Source organism: Plectropomus leopardus, chromosome 6, assembly GCF_008729295.1.
Source record: "Plectropomus leopardus isolate mb chromosome 6, YSFRI_Pleo_2.0, whole genome shotgun sequence".
NCBI classification, from domain to species: Eukaryota; Metazoa; Chordata; class Actinopteri; order Perciformes; family Serranidae; genus Plectropomus; species Plectropomus leopardus.
Genome location: NC_056468.1, coordinates 22,503,720 through 22,525,649, shown reverse-complemented (window position 1 = coordinate 22,525,649; position 21,930 = coordinate 22,503,720). Strand labels below are relative to the sequence as shown.

The window sequence follows — 21,930 nt, the reverse complement described above, 5'->3', positions numbered from 1 at the left end:
TCAAAAGTACTCACGACTCCCTGTGTAGCGTTGGTGACCCCTAGTGGTTGTCAGGACACCAAGATTCGAAACCAGTGTTCTGGTCTCCTGTACTAAAAGTCATTAACTCTTAAAGGTTCATTTACACATTTATTAATGTAGGATTTTTTTGTAGTTCTTCACATTTGATACTTTTTATACCTTAATCAACTTGCATGTTTGTTGAAATTTGCATTACTTAAATCAGTTTTGGTAGACTGACGTTCAAAAATGAAACTAAATTTTATTTCTCATATGGAGTTCATTGATAAACCTATTCCAAACGTATACCAGAAACCTTATTGCCAAACCTGACGTTACAAAGTCTTTGACCACTGGATATAAATATATTAATACATTACGGAAGATTTAGGGATTATTTTCTTGCTGCTGTTACTGTTGAATGGCTGCAGGCCATGACCACACAAACTTTATTCCAATTTTTATTATTCAGTCCAAACATGAACCTTAAAAACATACAAATGACTTAGTAAAAGCTTTTACACTTACACTTGTACACTTACAACACATAAGCCACTTATACAGTACATAAACGCAGCAGCTGCTTCGTTAAATCGCCATCTTTTGTCGCTTAGCTCTAAATATTTGAAGGTGTAGAAACAGCAAAGAAACCAATTCAAGCACCATTCTTATTAAAGACACTGTATCTTATGTTTAGTTGTAGTTTTTTTAGGTTTACACATTACAAAAACTGTGTGTACTGAATTCTTCAACTACACTCACACAATGATCTTCTATCTGAAAAGGTCCCTCTGCGTTTGCCAGAAAACATGGCATCAGTGTGACAGTCGACACATTTCACTGACAGAGAATACCATTTTCCAGATACTTGGCTGATTTTCTGATGCAACCCAAATTGTCAAAAATGTTTGATCAGGAATGATATCTGGGCAAATTTATGTGAAAGGTAACTTTTTTCTGTACGGTTGTCATATCTGCTGCTTTTAATGTTGCTGTGGATCACAGCAGCAAAAACCTTTTGATGTTAAAAAAAAAAATCTTTCTTTCAAGACCTGGCAAGTAAGAGCGAGTACATTAGGCAAGATGCAACACTGTCAGGTAAGAAAGACGGTATAAAAATCCACCAATCTCCATCTCTTCACGCAGTTTCAAAAGACCTTTAAATATTTCATCCATGAGAGACTTCCAGTAAGCATAGTTTTCCTTACTAGCACATCTTATCTGAATATGAATACTATAACTTGGGTAATATAAACAAAGTTATGAACTCATCCAAACGCCATGGCGACCAACACATGCTGCATTACAGACAGTTTGGTCTGGACTATTTAACACCATTCATTTCAAGTTTCCACAGAGAATTTTTGTGTAATGTGGTGTGCACACAATTTAAAAGGCAACATTTTTGTTTTGCCATTTTATACTGAACTAATAGTCAAAGTAGGAGCAAAAACTGCATGTAAAAATAGTGTTTTAGGCACAGCTACCACGCTACACGATAAATCAGATCTCAATATTAGAACTTTTTCCCATGGCAGCATATGGTTCTCAGTAGTTTTCCAGTATAGACACAAAAGAGTGTGTTCAGTCAGAACACTCAGGTCTGCCCAGAATCACAAGAATACCATCCAAAATGTGTTTGTACAGTCTCAAGTTTCACGTGTTTGCGTATCACAGTCCCAGTGAAGCTTTGAGCAAAGATGCCATATCTTCAGGTATGGTCCCCTCACCACCTAAAGAACACATGATGCTTTAGGGTAAACGCAAAACAACTCGTGCAAACACTGTGTTGCCCAAAATATGGCTAGCTAACTCAGCATGACGTACAATTGGTCACTGGCTTCACCCTGGTTCATACATTGGCTGTGGATGCTGTGAAGTGCTCCAAATTTCTGTGTAATGCTGCTTAAAAGCTTTCAACACCCTTAGTAACCAACTAAGCTGTTCACACTGGACATGCTTGCAACCTATGGCGATAGTTTCCGCATCTCATCAATTTTTTATTTTTTTTTAAAAGTTGCAGGCGAATCTGACAAGCAGACATATGGATAATCTTTTTTTTAATGATATAGAGGATAAATTATTCATTAAATTAAAAATCTCTTGCTTTCGGAAAAAACATCCTTTGCTTACTTATTCCACATGTTTGTCAGTCGTGTCTAAACAGAGCATGAGAGCGTACAGATTCACACACAAACAAGCAGGCACAGACAGAGCTGTACGTGTGATTAGAAAAGAGCAGAGGAGCAGATCTGCTGGCTGACCAGTATGGAGAAATGCTCTTTTAGTGTGAAAAGTCAGCTGACTGCACACGCGCCTCTGTGTCCAGTGTGACTAGATCCTTCCTGCAGTTCTACACCTTTGCTTGGCAGCACCTACAAATTGCTTTGCTTCTCCTCTGATCCTTATTCCTCTTATATATTTGTACTTTATTTACCTAATATTCTGATTTTTTTCTTCAGATTGTTATTTCACTAATGTTAATTCTGTACACAAAACATCCAGCACAAGTCTGTCCTTCCTGAAAGAAGGGTTCCTCCTTCCTCCTTCTTAATGAACTGATTTGTGTACTTCTCATGCATTAAATCTAGAGATGTTACAGTTTGTTCAACTGTATTTACATAAGACCAGTTCCTGGGATTTTCTGCAGATTGAACAAATTCAACTGCTGGGTCAACCATTTTGATTATGACTTTTTTAAAAAAATATTTTTGACCTTTTGACATACCATTTAGCTTTTACCAACAAAGACTTAAGACCATCTCTGCAGGGTTTAGGACTTTTAGGGAAAATATCTGATTTTTCTTATGATGCACAGGACCATCACAAACAGAATGGGAAGTAGCAGAACTTAGCTGAATCTGCTAGACGTCCATACTGGACATTTTATCATTGATTTGTTAAAGCACTGCAAAAGTCTTTTATTTGAGGAGTAATTTGAAGTGGTACAGGGCGCAAATGACTAGGAAATCCTAAAGAAACCTAAAGAAATCATCACTGCTTTGTTGGTGTTTTGATTATATAGATTGCATATTAAAATGTATTTATTACAGAATTGTGAGCATGCAGTAAAGAAAGCATATGTTTGTGTGCTTATGTCCTTACCGTCAGCAGCAGTCATGTCCTGCTCAAGCTTTAGTTTCCTCTGGCTCAGCTGCAGCATGGAGTCCTCTATACTGTCCTTACTGATCAGCTTAATCACCTGCACAGTCCTGACACCCACAGCAGGGTAACATCAGTCAATACAGGAAATCAATACATTTAGCACTGTTCTTAAGGGGAACAGACATGTAACTGCAGTGAATACCTACTGCATTATTCTGAGATTGGAATTCCATGAGAATATCTATGGATATAGTGCAAGTGTTGTCTGTCCAGTTGCTCACATAATAAAAGTGAATTCCAATTAAAAGACCTCATCAGGTAAAAGTCACCTCAATCAAATATTAGTATTATTTACACATTTCATCTTACCTGGTCTGGCCTACACGGTGACACCTGTCTTCTGCCTGTTTGTCATTGTAGGGATTGCAGTCGATGTCATGTAGGATGACAACATTAGCTGAGGTGAGGTTGATGCCAAGGCCGCCAGCACGTGTTGATAACAGGAACACAAATATGTCAGGATCCATGTTGTACTCATCAATCAACACAATCCTGCGTGACAGGGAAATCATTTTAACCATTAGATGTAACACAATTTATGTTATGTTGACAAAGTTTAATACCAAACATTGCTTCCATTTCCAAAATTTTAAATAATAATCTTTCATCTGGAAGTATCAGATGTGCTAGACTTAATGAATAAGATCAGGGTTACCCAATGAATCATTTCAGCATCAAAATCACCACCAAATCTGCATATGCAAAGGATGCAGTGTAGTAAGAAAAAATATACTGTTTGCAGAAGGAATGATTAAATAGAATTTGAATTAATAAGATTATGCTTTACGTTCCTGCCTTATTAGCCACAACTGATCTGACTTGAATATGTTGTGCAATGCTGACCTGTCAGCTATGGGTGTGGATCCATCCAGTCTGATGTAACGATGCTTAAGATGTTTCAGCAACACCTCCACGATGTCCAGCATCATGGTGAACTGACTGAATAATACCACTCGGTCTCCCTGTAGGACAAAAGCAAAGTTGAACTCCTGAGTATATACAGCCTGCAATCCTCTTGCGCGTACCACTGACATTCTTCTGCACATTTGTATTTACCTTCTTTTTAAGTGAGGCAAGGAGCTCTGTGAGGTGGTGGAATTTCCCAGAGTCAAGCAGGAGGCTGTTTTCAAGCTGGTAGGAGCCGATGGAGGAGTACTGCTGGCACAGACGATGCAGCTCAAAGTCTGACATCACTTCCATGTCCTCCTGGATCAGAGCAGCGTCCGCATCAAAGTGAGTTGGCTCCTGTAGAGGGAGAGAAAGGAGAATGAAGGAACGATTCAATAAGAGGGGGCAGAGAAACACACCCAAACATGGTACAGAAGGAAGAGAAAACTGAAGGAGATTAGCGTGGAAAAACAATCATTTCGATTATACACACTGAAAATAGTGTAACACAAAAATTGCTTTGCTATCTGTCCTGTTGTGGTGGGACATAATTGGTGCTAATGCTGTTAGGGTGCATATGACCCGTGTTCATTTATGTTAATCGACTTGTCTGGATAATACCATTCGCCAGTATGCAAATACTTTAAGACTTTAATACTTTGGGCAAGTCATGTGAATACTTGGTGTCATCAGCCTGCTGAGCCCGACTCAGCACAACTCATAGAAGATTCTTGGCAAACAGCTTTTGATGCAAACCCCCCCCCCCCCCATCTCCACAAACAGGGGTAGGACTGACCTTGAGCATGAGTTTGCTCATGGCTTTGAGCTTTTCTGTGGTATAATACTGTCTATGAAGCATAGGGTGGTTGGCCATCTTCCTCAGCTGCATCATCACATTACACAACTCGCGCTCTAAAAGAAAATGCATGAGGGAAATTGTTAACCACACATACTTTCTGTTCTCTGCACAAAATAAAACCATGATGTTCAACAGGGAGCAGCAGATCAGGCTTACTCTCGCCGTTGATGGAATCCTTGAGTTTTTTAAAGAGGGTCTGGTAGAGAACCTGCTGTTTCTCGCTCATTGCGCAGAACTCAACCTTCTCTTCCTTGGCTGGCAGCTGCTTGAGGACCTGGAAAAATAATGGACCATTTGTTAATGCAATACTTCAGGGCTGAAATAATTCCTTGAGTAACTTGATTAACTACTACAAAAAATAGTTTCAATTAATGCATCTATACAGTGCAAAGTTTACAGCGCACTGTGTTTGCACTGACAATTATTTCTGTTGAACAGCGTGCTTACTTCTGAGGTGAAGCAAGGACTGCAAAATAATAGCGAGGACAGATAATAGCAAGGGCAGGGTTTCACATCCACCACCACATATTGATTTCCAATCACGAAGACATGCAGACTCTCTCTCCCTGCTTCTCGCTTTGTCACGTACACACAACTTGTGATGATTAAAATGTTCAGGGGATTTTTTAATATCAAAGTTTTTCACATAGTTGGATGCAGGGGAAACATAATAAATATAGAAATAAAATTCTGCAGACATTTTTACCGCTGGTTGTTTGAGCAAAAACCAAAAGTGTTAAAATTTTGAAACTGGGAGACTTAATTTCCCTACAGATCACACTCTTAACACACATAATATGAACAAAATGCAATAACTTAATCAACTCACCTCGTTCTTAACCCTTCGAAGGATGAAAGGTTTCATGATGAGTTTGGCCTGAGATATACGATCCCTCTCAAAGCGGCTCTGCTCCTCATGGGATTTCTGACAAATAACATAATAAATACTTAAGTCAAATGGGCCACAACAAAATGAATAAATAAGCTGTTGCATTTTTATGGGCTGGTTATAAAGCTTACCAGACAAAATATTTGTTGTGTTTTTTTTTCTAGTGAAACAAATGATTTCAAAAGACTAAAAGACAGTGGAGGGCGAGGAGATACAATGAAGATAAGATTTTCTTCTCAAAGCATGTTATATTATGATGTACCAGGAGTGTTGCTATAATCTGAGCTGGATTTAGCAATACTAATCTAGGATTTCATACCAGAATATTAACCTGATAAAAATTCAACACTGAGTCAGTTTAGAATATGAAAAAGAGGAAAGGCTTAAATTACAAGTTATGTGTGTGAAGTGATTTGATGCCATCCTGCTTTAAATGGCACACACACTCACCATAGAGAACATTTTGGAGAGCTGTGAAGTTGTGCTGGAGAACATGGAAGGCATAATGAAATTCAGAAGAGACATCAGCTCTAAGAGGTTGTTCTGTAGAGGAGTTCCTGTGAGCAGCAAGCGATGCTCTGCCTACAGGAAGAGAGAGAGACGTCCTCCACTGTTATGTGCAACACTTTTAGATAGAAAGGAAAATATTTCTGATGACAAATATGAAAAGAAAAAGGTGGATGGGGTGATAGAAGATACATCACAAAATGTCAGTGAACTAACATTAATTGCCATAAGGTGGCGGTAGCGTAGAGAGTTCATGTTCTTCAGCATGTGACCTTCATCAAACATAGCGTACTTCAGAGGCAGCCTACGGAAAAGGCTGCGATCGCTATCGTTACCTATGGCCATGTTATACCTGTAAAACAAACAAGCAAAACAGAATAAAACACACGTACTCGTTTACTTTTTGTGTAGGTGTGAGTGACAAGTTGCTTTAGGCTCTTCATGGTTCTGTAGTCACCATCGTTGAAATCTGTCAAATATAATGGAGGATGTGTGTATGTGTTAGTGTGTGTGTGTGTGTGTGTGTGTGTGTGTGTGTGTGTGTGTTTGCTCACGTGGTCACAATGACGTTGCACTCAACATCGTCATTGAGGAGGTCGTGTCTGAGGTAGCGGCGGTCCTCCACAGATCCTGTAGAGAACATGAGTACACACTGCTCAGAACTGTGAAAAGACCCAAAATAAAGCTGTGACAGCAGCACTGCATCAAAACATACATGCTCTCACTCATTAAAAATGGACTCCTGGTGTCACTGAGTCCCAGCAATGAACATTAGGCAGTATACTTTAACTTTTCAGAGAGGAATGCCTTGCCTCAAAGGATCACAAACTGCACTGTGGTCTATGATCCATCTTCTGCGTTAACCACATACCAACCGTTTCTTGCTGGGTTTTGCTACAGTGCTACAGCCAGAACACTGTTTTGCACAAACACCACACTGAGTCCCGTAACACGCTTGATCACACTGAAAACTTCAGATTCCCAGATCAATTGCAGGATTTGCATAAGAGACTACATGAGACAGGGTTTCCCCAAGAAAAGCAATTAGGCCAGGCAGAAGGTATCTTCACAGTGGCCAGTGACACTTTGTTGTTGGTCTCATATGCATAAATAATATGATGCAGATTTGATGTGTTTCATGAGTGATAAAAATAGGAGGCAAACAAAGATTTGCATAGAGCCCCCAAAAACGCAAGTAACGGCCCTGACAGCTGCTGTTTGTACTGGAAAAGATGCAATGAAAATGCAGCCTTAAGTCCTATTGGTGATGAAGAGGATTAGTGCAAACATCAGTTGCTGACTTGTTAATCAGAATCCGAATCAGAAATACTTTATTGGGGGGTTATTACAGACAACTGCAACAGGCTGCATGCACGTTAACGCATGCACACTAGTATGTTAAGTAAATTGTAACTTCATTGTGACATTAAACATACTAATATTAGCTAACTAGAAACGTTAATCAGTCTCTGCGGGATTTTGCAATGTTGTGATTGCAACGATTAACATTTATTCAGCCAGTCCCTGTGAATTCTGCGTGACCTTGCAATTTTATGCAATCACTGCAACCTTGGAACAAATTTTATAATTCAAAATTAGTTCAATCTTATTTAATTCTAGTATTGCATGCAACGGATTGATGCGCTCAGCCTCTCTTTCTCTTTTTATCATGAGATTGCTGCTGTAAGACCTGCTTGTGTGTGTGTGTGTGTGTGTGTGTGTGTGTGTGTGTGTGTGTGTGTGTGTGCAGTCAGTTTCGTTTTCATCTGTTCATTGTAATGTCAGCAGGGTGTTTTTCCTTACTCTCTAGGCTACTATAGTTTAAAACACATCATAAAAACATGAACGAAGACTGGCATGCTCAGTGTGTAGAGTCATTAGCAGTAAAACAAGTTGCTCTGTGGTGGGTTAAATAATTTTTTAGAAATCCCTAAAGCTTTAAGCCAGGCTGGGGGTCAACTTAGGCCGGGAGGGCTGCCTGGCTTGCAGCACACTAGCAGAAGCTTGTGAAAGATTTCAATGTATAAAGAAAAAAGAAGAGTCATACCACAATAGACAAGCACTTTGAGGCTTGGACACCACATCTTCAGCTCCCTGACCCAGTTATCTACAAGACAGACAATGACAAACAGCGTAAATAACAAATATATGATTTGTTTAAAAAAAAAAGTGTTAACAGCCCAAGAAATACAGACCTAAATTCTACAATATATAATGCTATGTGTACACATGGCTTTAGACATCAGACACTATATGCCATTACGCTAAACATCATTGTCTAAGAGTATGTAGTTAAATTACATATTATAAAGGAAGGTAGCAAAGTGTTACATTTGTGGAGATCATTACCCAGTGTAGAGGCCGGTACAATAATGAGGTGAGGACCCTCTATCCCGTTCTGGTACAGCTGGGCAAGAAATGCTATAGCCTGGATAGTTTTCCCCAAACCCTGAGAGCCGGCGTAAAGGAGAGGGTGAAAGAGGACGAGAGATAATGAGATACAGAAACGGTCAAATATCAAACACAAAGATGAAGAGGTGGCCAGGTGAACAGACGAAAAGAAATGCATTCTAACATCTGTTTCCAGACTACCTGTATAAACAGCAAAAATCCTGACAGACTTCAACAGCACTGCGGCTTTACAAAACCATACAAATCAAAGTTCTGACCTCTCTCACCGTCTTGAGGCTAAAGCAACAATTTTAAGTCTCTGCTCCTTGTTCTCGGTTTCTGTCTTCACACTCTCTTATTGTTTATTCACCTGCGGGATGGCTACATATCCACACAAAGCGCTCTTTGATAGTGGAGCAGTAACTTTCATCGAGAGGTAACTTAAATAAGCTGTAAGCACCTGCTGTACTGTTTGGCTCATTAAATGTTTACATTTCATTGTTTTTGACTTCAGGTTTGTGATCAACACCTCACAAGTGTTCGTTGTGCACCTTGTCACTTTCCACTGGTTTACTTACCATTTCATCAGCTAGGATAGCACTTAGTTTGTGCTCATGCAGAAGCAGCAGCCACTTTAGACCAATCAGCTGATAGGGTTTCAGCTGGAACCTGCAACAAAACCAATAACAGACTGAGAACAAGAAAAGGACCCCTCATTTTTATTAAAAAATCCAAAGTGTGAGTCACTAGTAAGTCCTGAGTGTATAATTGGTCTTAAATAAATTTACTAGTTAAACCATTTTATGCACTATTATTAATTAATTGCAATATGTGTTAATGTGCATTTTACTCACTGGCTGTTGAGCAGGCTGGGCTGTTTCATGGTTCCTGTGCCCCTCTCTGTCAGATCAGTGACCTGTTTGACCATTTTTGATGAAATGGTCTCACACTTGGACATCAGCCCCAGTACAACCTTCCTCTCTTTGAGAACGACTCTGCAGCCAAGCAGTAAGCTCTCTGACAGTCCATTGTCCTTATGGAAGAGTTCAATCTATAGAGGTGATAACGTACTGTTACAATTCACATGTATCGAGTATCTATGACAGCAGATAGAACAAAAAGCTTCAGAATAACTTAATTATTTCACTGGTGCCACTGCACTGAAGAGCAGACTGCCCGGCCTTATCAGGTTTCATATGATCAGGGAAAACACATCTGTAGTGAAGTTTTGTGAAACACCTTGAAAATCCAAATACACATAATGAAAGGGTGCTAACAACACCACCTCATTGCTCAGTTTGGTGTGTGCAAAGGCATGAAATATTTCCCTGTCCTATTATTTCAACATGACATATTATTATGCACGATTACTGTTATTATTTACTCTCTGTTGACAGATGGATGTTTGGAAACTGAAAGAAAAAATCTGATAAAAGAGAGCATGAGGGGAGATTTCTCAGGTGGTGAAGAGATCCACTATTCAATAGATTTTCAGGAATGTCTTGTTTCTACACGGACTCCCTGGTGTCATGAAGCAAATACAGTGTGAATGAGAGTTAAAAGGTCACAGTCATTTTCCAGGTGTTCAGCAGGAACATTTCAGAGTATGACTGACTATAGTTCTTTGTTTCTTTAAACTTTTCACATTGATAACTTGTGCAAACTGTTTTGTTTGACATGAAGGAATCGACTGCAAGATGTCTATTTGATGGTTTTTGTTTCATTTGTTTAGAAACACACACACACACACACACACACACACACACACACACACACACACACACACACACACACACACACACACACACTCTTACCAGGCACTGCCAGCTATCAAAGGGCCTCAGCTCCACAATCTTCTGGGCTTTTTTAACAGAGCACCCTGCGATCAGCGTCAGCTCATCAATCGTTGCCTGCTGGAAGAAACTGATTATCTCTTTCTTCAGCTCCGTCGTGCCACCTCCTGAGTCCAGCTCATCGTCAGAGTCCTCAAACTCAGTGCTAACAGTTTCCTCTTCATCGTCATTTTCCCCCTCAGAACTGACATGTTCATCTGAGGCACGTGCTTTCCTCTTTCTCTCTGCTGCCTGCCTCTTCGCTATACTGGTCCCGCTGGCAAATCTAGACAGCATCTGAACAGTAGAGGAAGAAGAGGATGGCTTTGAAGAGGATGAGGTAGCTGTTTTCCTCTCGGAGGAGGATGAGGGTACGGAGTCAGTACCTTTTTTAAGCCATGTAGATAGAGTGGAAGCGCTACTTTTGTTTTTGGAACCATTGTTGCTGTTGTCGGAGTCTGAGTCTTCACTGTCCTTTGTAGAGTCTGTATCATATATGACGTCCTCATCTGTTTCACTAATATCCTTGTGGTCTTTTGAGTCCTTTTGTCCTCTCCTGCTTTTACTGTCTTTGTGATCTTTGTGGTGCTTCGACTTTCTATGGTCCTTGCTTGACTTGTCTTTGCTCTTCCATTTACTGGATTTCTTTTCTTCTGTGTCAGGTGAGCTGAAACTGGTATTATCCGACACTATAAAAAAAAAAAAGAAAAAGATTTGAGCTGGATTCTGTATCAGAATTAGTTACAAACTGAATGAGGTCAGCTGAAAGAAAGCTAGATTCAGATGCCAGATGCTGCGTTCGTACCTGGGTCTGAGAACATTTGTAGAACCTGCAGAGCATCCTCCACGTTCCAGTCGTGTTCCTGCAGCACCATCCGCAGCTCCTGCAACACAACAGCCATCAGCAAGAGTCACAACTAAAATACAAGATCTGCTGTTCCAAGAGCCACCCTCAAGAAAATCTACATTTTTGTCTTTTCTCATTGTGGTCTGGTGTGGCTGTACAGTCATTTTCATGAGTGAGGCATCATTTAGCTGTTTCTATCATACAGCTGTAGAACAGATGACAGATGAGTGTTTCATTTTGCATTGGCATCACTGGACAAACGACTAAGGCCATCATTGTTTTTTGCATTAGAATTGTTCAACAGCACCAACATTTAGCTTTTTTTTACATTTAATACTATTTTTGGGACTCATAAAACTCAGTTACACTATTCATAGTCAGAAGAGTATGCTATATTTATAACATTTTCACCGCTGTACCTTGCCATCAGACAGCCATTTCCTTTGGCACTACATTTTCTCAAACATAGATCTTCCATATTCCTATGCAAAAGTGCAAGTGTGCCAAACACTGTTTTACGCAGCAGATCAGCTGTTTAAGTCACACATTTAGCAGTTTATGGAAAAGACAACAAATGCAAGACAATAAACCACAGAAAATACACTGACTGTGATTAAGTAATATAACCCCACTTTAAAAAAAATCAGAACGATCTCTTTGCAGGGTTGCTCCTCATTTTTACTAAAACATTTTCAAAATGTTTCAATAGCTTTTCCATAATAATTTACCCCATTACCATGACTTTATTTAAGCATTTTAGAAGGGGTAGGCTTAAAAACATGAACTTCCCAGACATTTATTGATAAGCATTCCCACCACCAACCTGCTGCTGCACGTGCTGAAAGACCAGACCAGTAAAAACAGGTACTGCAAAATGTCATGGCCATGCTCCCTTTTGTGGGGAATATAACCAAAGATCTAATAAACCGTCATGCAGTGCAGCTCCAGATTTTAAATACAACCTACAGTATTTTGCTTAATGTTAGACATGTTTTATGTTGTTGTTGTATGTTTTTGTGAATACATTTCAAACAATACCCAATACAATGCACATTTGAAACTATTCCAAAACTCTCAATTAATTACAAAACATATCCAGGCCTGGGAAACAGTTTATCTAATTTTATAACTTTTCCAGGTATTTCATGACTGTGGGAACACTGCCTTTAAGTAATGCGTGAGATGTCATAAAGGGCTAAATGTGCTTAAGGGTGGTACTTACGTTCTTAAAAGGCACTAGACTTGTGTAAAATCACATTATACTGTATCACTGAGCATCACAAACTCACCGGCTCAGTCACACACACACACACACAGTGTGGTGTTATCCTGTACAAGTGCAGACAGTTTGAGAAAGTAGAATACAATTGGACTTAAATCTAAATATAAAATGACTTAATCTGACAGGGACAAGTGTCTGTGAGTCCTCACCTCCTTGTCCTGGTCAGGAAACTTTTTCTGCAGTCTTCTGACCATGGACTCCTGCTTCTCCCAGCTTGGCTCTTTGCCTTCATCATCTTCATCATCAGAAACCTAAATACAAGTAAGATGAATCCAAAGCTGAGAGGAAAGCCTCAAATAAATTAAAGTGAAGCCTTTTTAGATTTGAGTTGTCAGTGAAGGAAAAGCCAAAATAGATGTACAGATTTACATCATCCTACCTTCACAAGTGATCAATATTATTATCCTTATGGAGAACATGCAGTTTGTCTGCTGTCATCGGTCCTTAATATTTAATCATTTGTGTTTCTCATATCCGTATTGCAAATGTTGTTTAAAAAATAAAGGAAAGACATTATTCAAACAGCTTTTTGAACATAAGGAGCAACAAACTAACAGTTCTGTTTCTCTGAAGTGTACGATAAAAAGGCTTTCATTGCACTTTAAATCTAAATAACAGGAAATGTGTACATGGTATGCCATTGTTTTAAACTGTAAGGTTATAGTTAGTAATCTTACCAGTTCATCTGATGGCTTACTCTTCTTGCTAAGCTGAAGCTCAACACTGTCCTGGGAGCTGCTGGATCCATCCTGCTTTCTCTTCCTGCCTTGTTCTGTGGCTGAGAAGACAAAACAGCCAATGTTCTCAAAAGCAGCCAACCGACTGAAAAAGTAAGACAGCTTTGAAGTTTGTGGTTTTTTGGCTGCAACATTTTTCCTGCACTGGAATGATGTTTTACTTTTCTCCATCTTCACAACAGCAATGACGTCCTGAATAAAGATTTGAATTTACTTTATGGCCCAGAGAATTAGCCAAACATTGCTGAATATATCATTAAAAAAGCAAAATTTACAACTTCTCATCCATATTTACTTAATGGTTTTTTTTTGTGGAGAGCTGATGATTTGTCTCCAACTATAAACTAAGCCTTCTTCATGCTAGAAGGCTAAAAAGGAAAATGTGTCATTATGCCTTTATGTCATTATGAAAAGGTCATTACATACCTTCTTTATCCCCAAACTTTAAAAGGCATGCAGCTACAGCTCCTTCCAATGTGGCTGTGCTCTCAACGACCTGAAAATGGAACAGACATTAAACTGGACTGTGTCTTATGAACAGTGCGGAAATTGTAGCTGGTTATTACATAAATTAAATACTTTGATGAAGTACTCTTCATGATAACATTTAGCCCACAATTGGTGTTCAGTTTATTCAGTAAAACCAAAACAAAAAACAAAACAACAAAGAAAAATGCAAATATGCTTGGGATGTCCCTGGAGTCAATCTAACGTATGTGTTATGCTGAGAAATTGCAAAGCCCTGCTCTATTTTGACTCACCTCAAGGAGCTCCGTCCTCGTCAGCTGAGGAAACATCTCCAGTATTCTGCTCATTTTCTCCTCCAATTCATCATCCTCATCATTTGTGTGACTTGATGTCACTTTTTTGGGCGATATAGCTCTGGGATTCCTACAGAAGACAAACAACGAGACTGTAAAGCTGTACGAATTAGCACAAATGTGAAAAATCTAGTCATTTCAGTTTAGACTTACTTGAGCTTCCTGTTGTGTGGTATTTTGGTCTTTGTGTCAGAAAGAGCCTCATCATCCTCCAGGTCAATTGTGAGGACTTCCTCAAAAACCACTCCTCGGGCATGGGACTTTGGTGGGGCTTTAGCAGGTTTCATCTTAGCTGGACAGCACGATATTAAAAGACAAGTTAGCAGATGCAAAATAAAGGGATGGCACTTCAACATTTGTTTGTTAGTGTACGTTTGTAGCTACTTTGGTTTTATGGCACATGTCAATGTTCTGCTGCTTGACTCCATCATGACATTCAGCTACTGTTGACTTTTGACTTTGCTTCCCTACTATTTTTATATTATATTGTTGCTGTATTTACAATGCAAATAATTTTCTTTAAGGGTCGACAGATTATCGGCCTCGCCGATTATAGGGGTGGATATTTGGCATTTTGACGATTATCTGTATCAACGTTTTATTTTAATGATCGCCAATGACTTCAATTAAAAAGTGCAAAGAAAGTGTCATAAGAGAATTTTTTTACACTGTAAAACCTCAGTGAACTATTTTTACTTGAAATTTGCAGTATGTGATGTTGAAAATCTCAGTTCTGATTAAAATTTGCTAAAGGCATTTAAATAATGTTTTGTGTTGGATTTTGTTATATTCCAAATTGTAAATATCGACAAATATTTTCATTCTTATTGTAAATGCATATCGATTCTAGATATTAGGTATCATCAACTACTAATAATCAGTATCTGTAGAGTACAGTAACACAGTCTCAAAGCTCCAGCAGCCATTTCCATAGATACCTTTATGTTTTTGGTACTGACCCACTGCCTTTAAACTGCTGTGATATGTGACTTTGACAATATTGCCCAGCTACAACAAAGACACATGATTTCACTGTAATGATGCTGCAGTTCAATTTGCACAAGAAAGTAACAGTTTATGTTACACTGACGTGTGTCCCACTATTACTCAGTAAAATAGTCATTCTGACCTGCATTATGTTAATAACAATCACTGCTAACGATAGCACACTTGCACATCTGGCTAACAGCACAGTGAGCTAGCTTAACATCTGCTAGTTACCTGGCTTGTTCTCTTTCTCAGACTCCGGACTTTTGGACCCGCTCTCCTCGTCTTTGTTTGTTGTCGTCGCTGCCTTCTTGTCATAACGAAAACGGTCCAAGTTGAACATGTTAACGGTCTGTACGTGTCAGGCAGCGGAAACCCTTTGTCTCTTTCAAGTCTGCTGTATTTTCTATATCTTGTCGCATGAAGCACAACGTTTCTCTTAGCCAATGAGGCGACCTAGCTAACAAGCGTCGGATGTTAGCGTAGCAGCCTGGCAGCAGCCCTGGAAAGACGCCGGTTTTAAGCTGTGTCACTGCTCCGTTACGGCTTTAAACAGATTAAAACGAATGACTGACGCAGTGTTTCAATATAAAAGACGATTCTTTAATCCCCGGTACAATTTCGCTTGTTGTCTCTCGATGACGGCCGCTTTCCCGCGAACTCCAGCGGCCCTGGAGGATGCTAAGCCGGCTCCGCTCATTGGTCAAAGGAAGAGGTGGGCGGAAACTCACGGGTGAATCAAGATAGTACACTGTAGCTAACTTCCGGTTCCGCTCACGTTCAGCTTTACAGGTTCAATGAGGCTAAACCTTAAAAAGCGATACATTAATTCCCTGTAGTGACCATAGGTGTATGAAGGGTAGTAATCCCTGCAAGACTCTTGTGATTCACTTACGTAGTCAAATGTATAATATGTTATGGCATCAAGGGGTTACATTGCAGTAAAAGGCTAGTGGGGCTGAGAATGAGAGGGGAACTATCTTGACAGTCTGACCAACATCACTTATGAAACTGGTGATGTAGTGATGTAAGGTAACACATGGAGACAAATGTGGTTGGTAGACTGATGTAACTACATTACTTACGGTGTCAAGGGACTTTGAAAGCATAGCTATGTAAACTACCTATTACTTCACATATACAAAATTATAATAAAAAGAAAATAAAAAAAGTCACGTCAGGAAAAAAAAAAACACCACTCACTTCAGTTAATTATTCTTATTATTATTTTAATATTATTTCTTATAATATTTTTATCATGTTTTATTGCTTTCATTCTAATATTTTCTATTATAAATTATTATTACATTTATTCATATAACTGGCTTTCGAAATCGGCCTATCTTATCACTTTTATTTATTTTATTTGCTTTATTCTTTTTGACCTTTTGTGTTTATTTTATTGTTTCCTGAGTTCCTGCCTTTACTTTGTCATTAAAAGCACTTTGTGAACATCTGTTTATAAAGATGCTATATAAAGTTAGTTATCGTTAATTTCAAAAAGTGCCCACTTGTTCACAATTTATGCAAAAACCAAAGAACACATTATCCCACTATTCATGGGAAAGTGCAGGAATGTCAGCTTTGGTTTTGCATGCCACGTCCATCAGTCAGACACCTGCCTTAATTAGAGTCCAGGTGGGAACATTGCATCAGTAAGAATTATTTAGTTACCCATCTAACTGCAAAAGAGCATGCAACAATTTCTCTAAATACTATTTAGAGATACTATTAAATGGCAATAATACATAAACAGTAATAAAACAATATACTTACGAATAACTGAAAGGCTCAAGTGTGAGGTGGTGGCTGCCTGATGAATGTATTGCCTGGGCATGCCTTCAACGCAGCGATCAGGATCAAATAAAAGGCTGCGGGGTTGGTCAAATGTATTCAATCAGCCTACAGTAGAGGATCCATGACTTTTTTTTTTAAAGAAGAGCAGAAGGGAAAATCAAGAAAATAAAAACCCCATCGCTCTTTTTATTGCCCAAAACTGGTTGTCATTTTGAAAAAATGACAAAAAGTAGGCTAATTTAACTACTTACTATACAAATATGAATGTCACTGAACTGCCAGCCATCTACTGTAAAATGCAGCTTAACTGGTTTATTAAAGGTAGTTTACACCTCTTCAACAATGATTACTTGTAGGCATGTGCCAATCACTGTGGGACAACACCTGCACTGTTTTCTAAATATTTGAATCAATCTCTGCTGCCAGTTATCTCTTTCAGCAGACTTCTCTCACAGCGCCACTTTTGACCTCACAGACAAATGAAAACATAGGTGACCAACAGGCTAACCTTAACAATGGCTTTATTTAATTTGCCAGCACAGCACAGTACACAGCAGTGGCACACCTGAGTGAAATGCCCCCCCTTATCACTGTTATTAGTTTCACCTGTGTTAGACAAATCAGTTGCACAGGGAGTAAATATATTTCCTGTTTTGGATAATCTCTCTTCAACAAAGTTACAGATTTTCTTTTCACTGTTATTAACACTGTTGCAAATTCACCTGTTTCTTAATGTTGTCCACTAGATGCCACACTCAGAAAACTGAACATATTCTAGATGTTAGTTAGATGTTGGTACATTTACTGATCAAAGGGGGGCAGCAGATACACATTTTCTGAGACGGGATACATGACGAGGTCCAGCTGCTAGTGCTGAATACTGACCGCAGTCTGCTGAAAACCTGCTCTTACAGAAAAACTCTGATGTGCTGGTTCTCTGTGCCCTATTGCAGGGTACAGAATTGTTAATTTAAGTAATGATTAAGAGTTTAAAAGTTGATTAGAGTGTATTAGATTGGAGGGATAGCAGGGGGAGGTAAGGAAATTGGCCTTTTTTTTTTTTTTACTGAAATATTTTATTTTGTAGAAGTGTTATTCAAATACAAAAATCTCATGCAGGTTGTCTTAACTCTGGTTGTCTACCTTCAGGAAATTAAGTAAGAAAGAAAGCATAAAGATTACAACGTGTTCAAATTCTGTTACACGGGATTGTATCAATGTTATTTTTTACAGTAAAAAGACTCACAATAATTCATTAGTTCCCTCAGAAGCCACCATAGACATTGTAACTCCTGCTTACATTTAGCCTTGATGAGGATTTTTCATGTCTCTCTCATGCAAGTCACTCACTTGGCTTTAGCTGGGTTGGAAGATGAATCTTAAAGCAGAGGAGAGGACTGATTTAAAGGGTGAAAGGGGCCTCAGAGAACTTCCAAGATATATATATATATATATATATAACACAAAAGTCAGTCTTTCAGAAAAATTATAAAGCCAATTTGAATTGAGCTATGACACTAATTACTTAAAAATAAGAAACTTAAAACAAAACTAAACAATTTATTCCGGGTTTTTCAAAGGACTGGGTCCTTTTCCCCACATTACGACGCTCCTGGTGTTGATGGTCAAAGTCAATGGCAGATAGCAGCCCCCTCACTATACACACACACACACACACACACACACACACCACACACACACACACACACACACACACACACACACACACAACCACAGCTTGACTGCCTCGTACAATTTATTTTCACTCTTATTGACATTTCACAAAATTCTAATACAAACAAAAAAAACAAAAACACTTTTTTAAATTTCTGGTTTGGTCACTATTCAAAATAAATTATCAATAAATCTTTAATGTACAGTCTTTATCACACTATGTGCATCAACCCCCGTCATGTCCTAGCCCACTTTCTACAAACACTTTACCACTAATGTTTACACCTGTAGACTTTGCTGACATACAGTGAATATATTATGATGATTAGATCGGGTCCTCTCATCAGTACACCACAGCGCCATCCTGCCGCCTTACTGTCGCCCCGACCATCGTCATGGCGACCATGTAAGTTAATGTGTGTGTGTGTGTGTGTGTGTGTGTGTGTTTGTGCGCTACCCAGGGCACAATAGACAGACTGACACAGAGTCTGATAGGGGTCATGACCCCTCACAGCAGGAAGCTCAAATGGTGGCTCCTTGCCTTCTCCTGTCCTCCTGGTCAACGTTTTTGTGTGTGTATGAGTCTGTGTATGTGTGCGTCTTACATCTGCATTATGACAGACATTTGTTTGTTGTTTTTCTTCCTTTGTTATTTTTTCTGGTTTTGTCAGTGTTGTTACAGAGGCCTATGTGTCTGTTTGCTATGTGGGTGTCTGTGTGAAACGCAGACACCCACACACACAGACAAGCAGGCGCACACGCAACAACACAGAAATATAAATCACAAGGCCGTCCCAATACTGAGGCAAGTCATTAAAACACACACACACACACACACACACACACACAAAGTGATTGCATCAAGAAAAATGGATGAGCACAGGGGATGTTTGAATGGAAGTTTTTGCTGGCTGCAATAACAGATATAAAATCCTGGAATTGTTCACACTGCAAAAAGGAAGCAGGTGATATGACGTTCTGCTGCTTTTGAAAACACTTTTTCAATTTTATATCAATAGTCATGCATGACATGACATGCATACAACCATATCAGTATGCGCACAAACAAACACACATACAGCACAGAAGGATTCAATGAGTTTAGAGTGTGTTCTGTATGTGTGTGTGCTTCTCATACTTTATATAGTCTGTACATGTATGTATGTAATATACAAAAATCTTGCATCTGTGTATCGTATGTGTCAAATATATGTGCCTAACTTTGTTTTATTAAATCCCTGTGTCAAGTACATCTGTATGTTCAAGCGTTGCATGCGTGTCTGTGTATGCGTGTGTTTTTAATAGTGACCCAACTACGGTGTCCCAGCGGACTTGTCACAAAGTCTGTCACCACCCAGTCACCATGGCGCCCAACTTGGCCGAGACCCGACGGCGGCAGGGAGCACCTTGTCACCGTGGTAACACGTCTGGGATGTAACCGCCCCCACCCCCCCTGCAAGAAATACACAGAGAGACATACACACACCACCCCATATTAAGGCTTTCTACAGGCAGAAGACGTTTTGTGTTAAAAATAATTGTATCCATTGACTCTGACTGATATGACTTTGAGGTGAGAGACAGAGAGAGAGACAAATAAATGTCTCTGAACTAGATCAGATACCAATACAGCCAATAATGTTCAGCCCTGTATCATGAGAAAAAAATTACAAAATATTTTTCCATTGCTGTCACATTAATAAAATACAAAATAGACTGGCAAGTTTTACCCCAAACCCTTCTATTTGTTTTTGCATATTTCCCTTTTTCTTGAACAGATTTAACAATCCCAGCGAATGGTCATTGGCATATACAAAACACTGATATCCAAAAGTCGTTGTCATGCTTTTCAGTATAACATCATGGACACTGACAGGATGTTGCAGAGATATTGTGATATCGCTATCGCTGGCCAGGTTTGAACACTGAAAGCTCTATGTAGACACACCAGCGTGCATTGCTGGACAACAGTGAGAAAGTGAAAAGCCACAGTATCTGTGTTGTCAAAGTGCTCTGCTGCTGGAGATCAGGTGGTTCATTGCTACCATCAGCTTCATTGATGCTGACGGTCTGTTACTGAACCTGCACAAAGAACAAAAAGTATTCGGCTGACATAAATAAAGTAGCACATCAACATGATAATGCCAGAGCCAGTTGATCCACAGGAATGGAGTCACTTTTATGTCGCTTATGTTTTGACCCAGTAGACATGAGGAGTGACACTATATTACCATAGAAAACAGTCCTATACCCGTTGCTTAAACATAAAGCTTTGTTCATGTGTTGCTTGCAGCTCCATTTGTTCATATGCTGCGACCAAAAAGAGGAGCAGTGCAGCAGTGACATACTGAGCATACAGGTGGACAGTGGAGAGGTGTTGCTGGAGCTATGTGAGATGTTTTTGCAGATTCTTTTGCTGCTGTGAAAATGTGATCAACTGCAATCCATTGTAAGTGACAAATCGAGCACAACTGCTGTTCTCTGAAGAGGGAAACCACCAACTTTCACCATCCTCCTTTCAAGCACACAGGGGTGAGTGTCTGATAATAACACCCTAAAGAACAGATATTTCTGTCACAGTATCACTTAAACCACCTGTCTTACCTCATCACTGTCAGTTCTAGCAAAATATATCATAACAGAACATATCTCAAGTTGAGTTTATACTTTGGCTACATGTCGTTGACTTTTCTGTAAGTGGACTAAACTTCTCAGACTTGCGCATAATCAACCAATATAAATTATTTTTCTTTTGGCCAGGGGCTAGATCAAGTCATTGTTTTTCGAGTCACAAGTAAGTCTCAAGTCTTTGCCCTAAAGTCCTAAGTCCCAAGTCAAGATAGGAAAGTCTTGAGTCAAGACTGACAAGTCCAAATTGAGTTCCAAGTCCTAAACTCTGAGTTTCAAGTCCTAAAAAAGTCATGATGTGTAGTGGCCAAAGATAATGCCATTTTTAAGATCGGCTTAATGATCTATTAAATTTACAAAAATGATGAATGCTTAGAAAAATGTATCTAATAAATGTATTTGTTTACACAAGTTTTTGGAAGCTTCATCTGCTTCATCTGTATTTTTCAAAGTTTTGCATACAGCAATTCTGTTTTTGTTCATCACCTGTAGCTCTTTTACAGAAACAAACTATCTTTGTTATCATTTTTTTCCCAACTAATGCTCAGTAAAATGTTAGCTCTTCATGGTTCTCTCTTGTAAACTGAATGCCGTCAGACTGGTTCAAACAAGGTCACTCTGCAGAG

The 21,930-nt window shown here is 39.2% G+C and overlaps 1 protein-coding gene across 2 annotated transcripts; it reads right to left on the bottom strand.

The window, feature by feature from the left end:
• Positions 1 to 384: 384 nt before the first annotated feature.
• smarcad1a (SWI/SNF-related, matrix-associated actin-dependent regulator of chromatin, subfamily a, containing DEAD/H box 1 a) lies at positions 385 to 17,171 on the bottom strand. 2 transcript variants are annotated; one of them, XM_042488817.1, is made up of 23 exons: positions 16,982 to 17,171; positions 14,372 to 14,510; positions 14,159 to 14,288; positions 13,824 to 13,893; positions 13,338 to 13,438; positions 12,810 to 12,911; positions 11,337 to 11,415; positions 10,514 to 11,220; positions 9,554 to 9,750; positions 9,278 to 9,368; positions 8,658 to 8,757; positions 8,356 to 8,415; positions 6,863 to 6,938; positions 6,525 to 6,660; positions 6,252 to 6,383; positions 5,742 to 5,837; positions 5,069 to 5,186; positions 4,850 to 4,965; positions 4,222 to 4,410; positions 4,009 to 4,127; positions 3,475 to 3,657; positions 3,106 to 3,212; positions 385 to 1,733 (listed from the first exon to the last, which is right to left on the bottom strand). In XM_042488817.1, the coding sequence occupies exons 1-23, from the start codon at positions 17,040 to 17,042 to the stop codon at positions 1,672 to 1,674; spliced, it is 3,171 nt and encodes a 1,056-aa protein (XP_042344751.1). In that variant the 5' UTR covers positions 17,043 to 17,171; the 3' UTR covers positions 385 to 1,671. The 2 variants fall into 2 exon arrangements, with proteins under 2 accessions (XP_042344751.1, XP_042344750.1); XM_042488816.1 differs by lacking the exon at positions 16,982 to 17,171 and adding an exon at positions 15,440 to 15,899 and having other exon boundaries at positions 386 to 1,733.
• Positions 17,172 to 21,930: the final 4,759 nt, after the last annotated feature.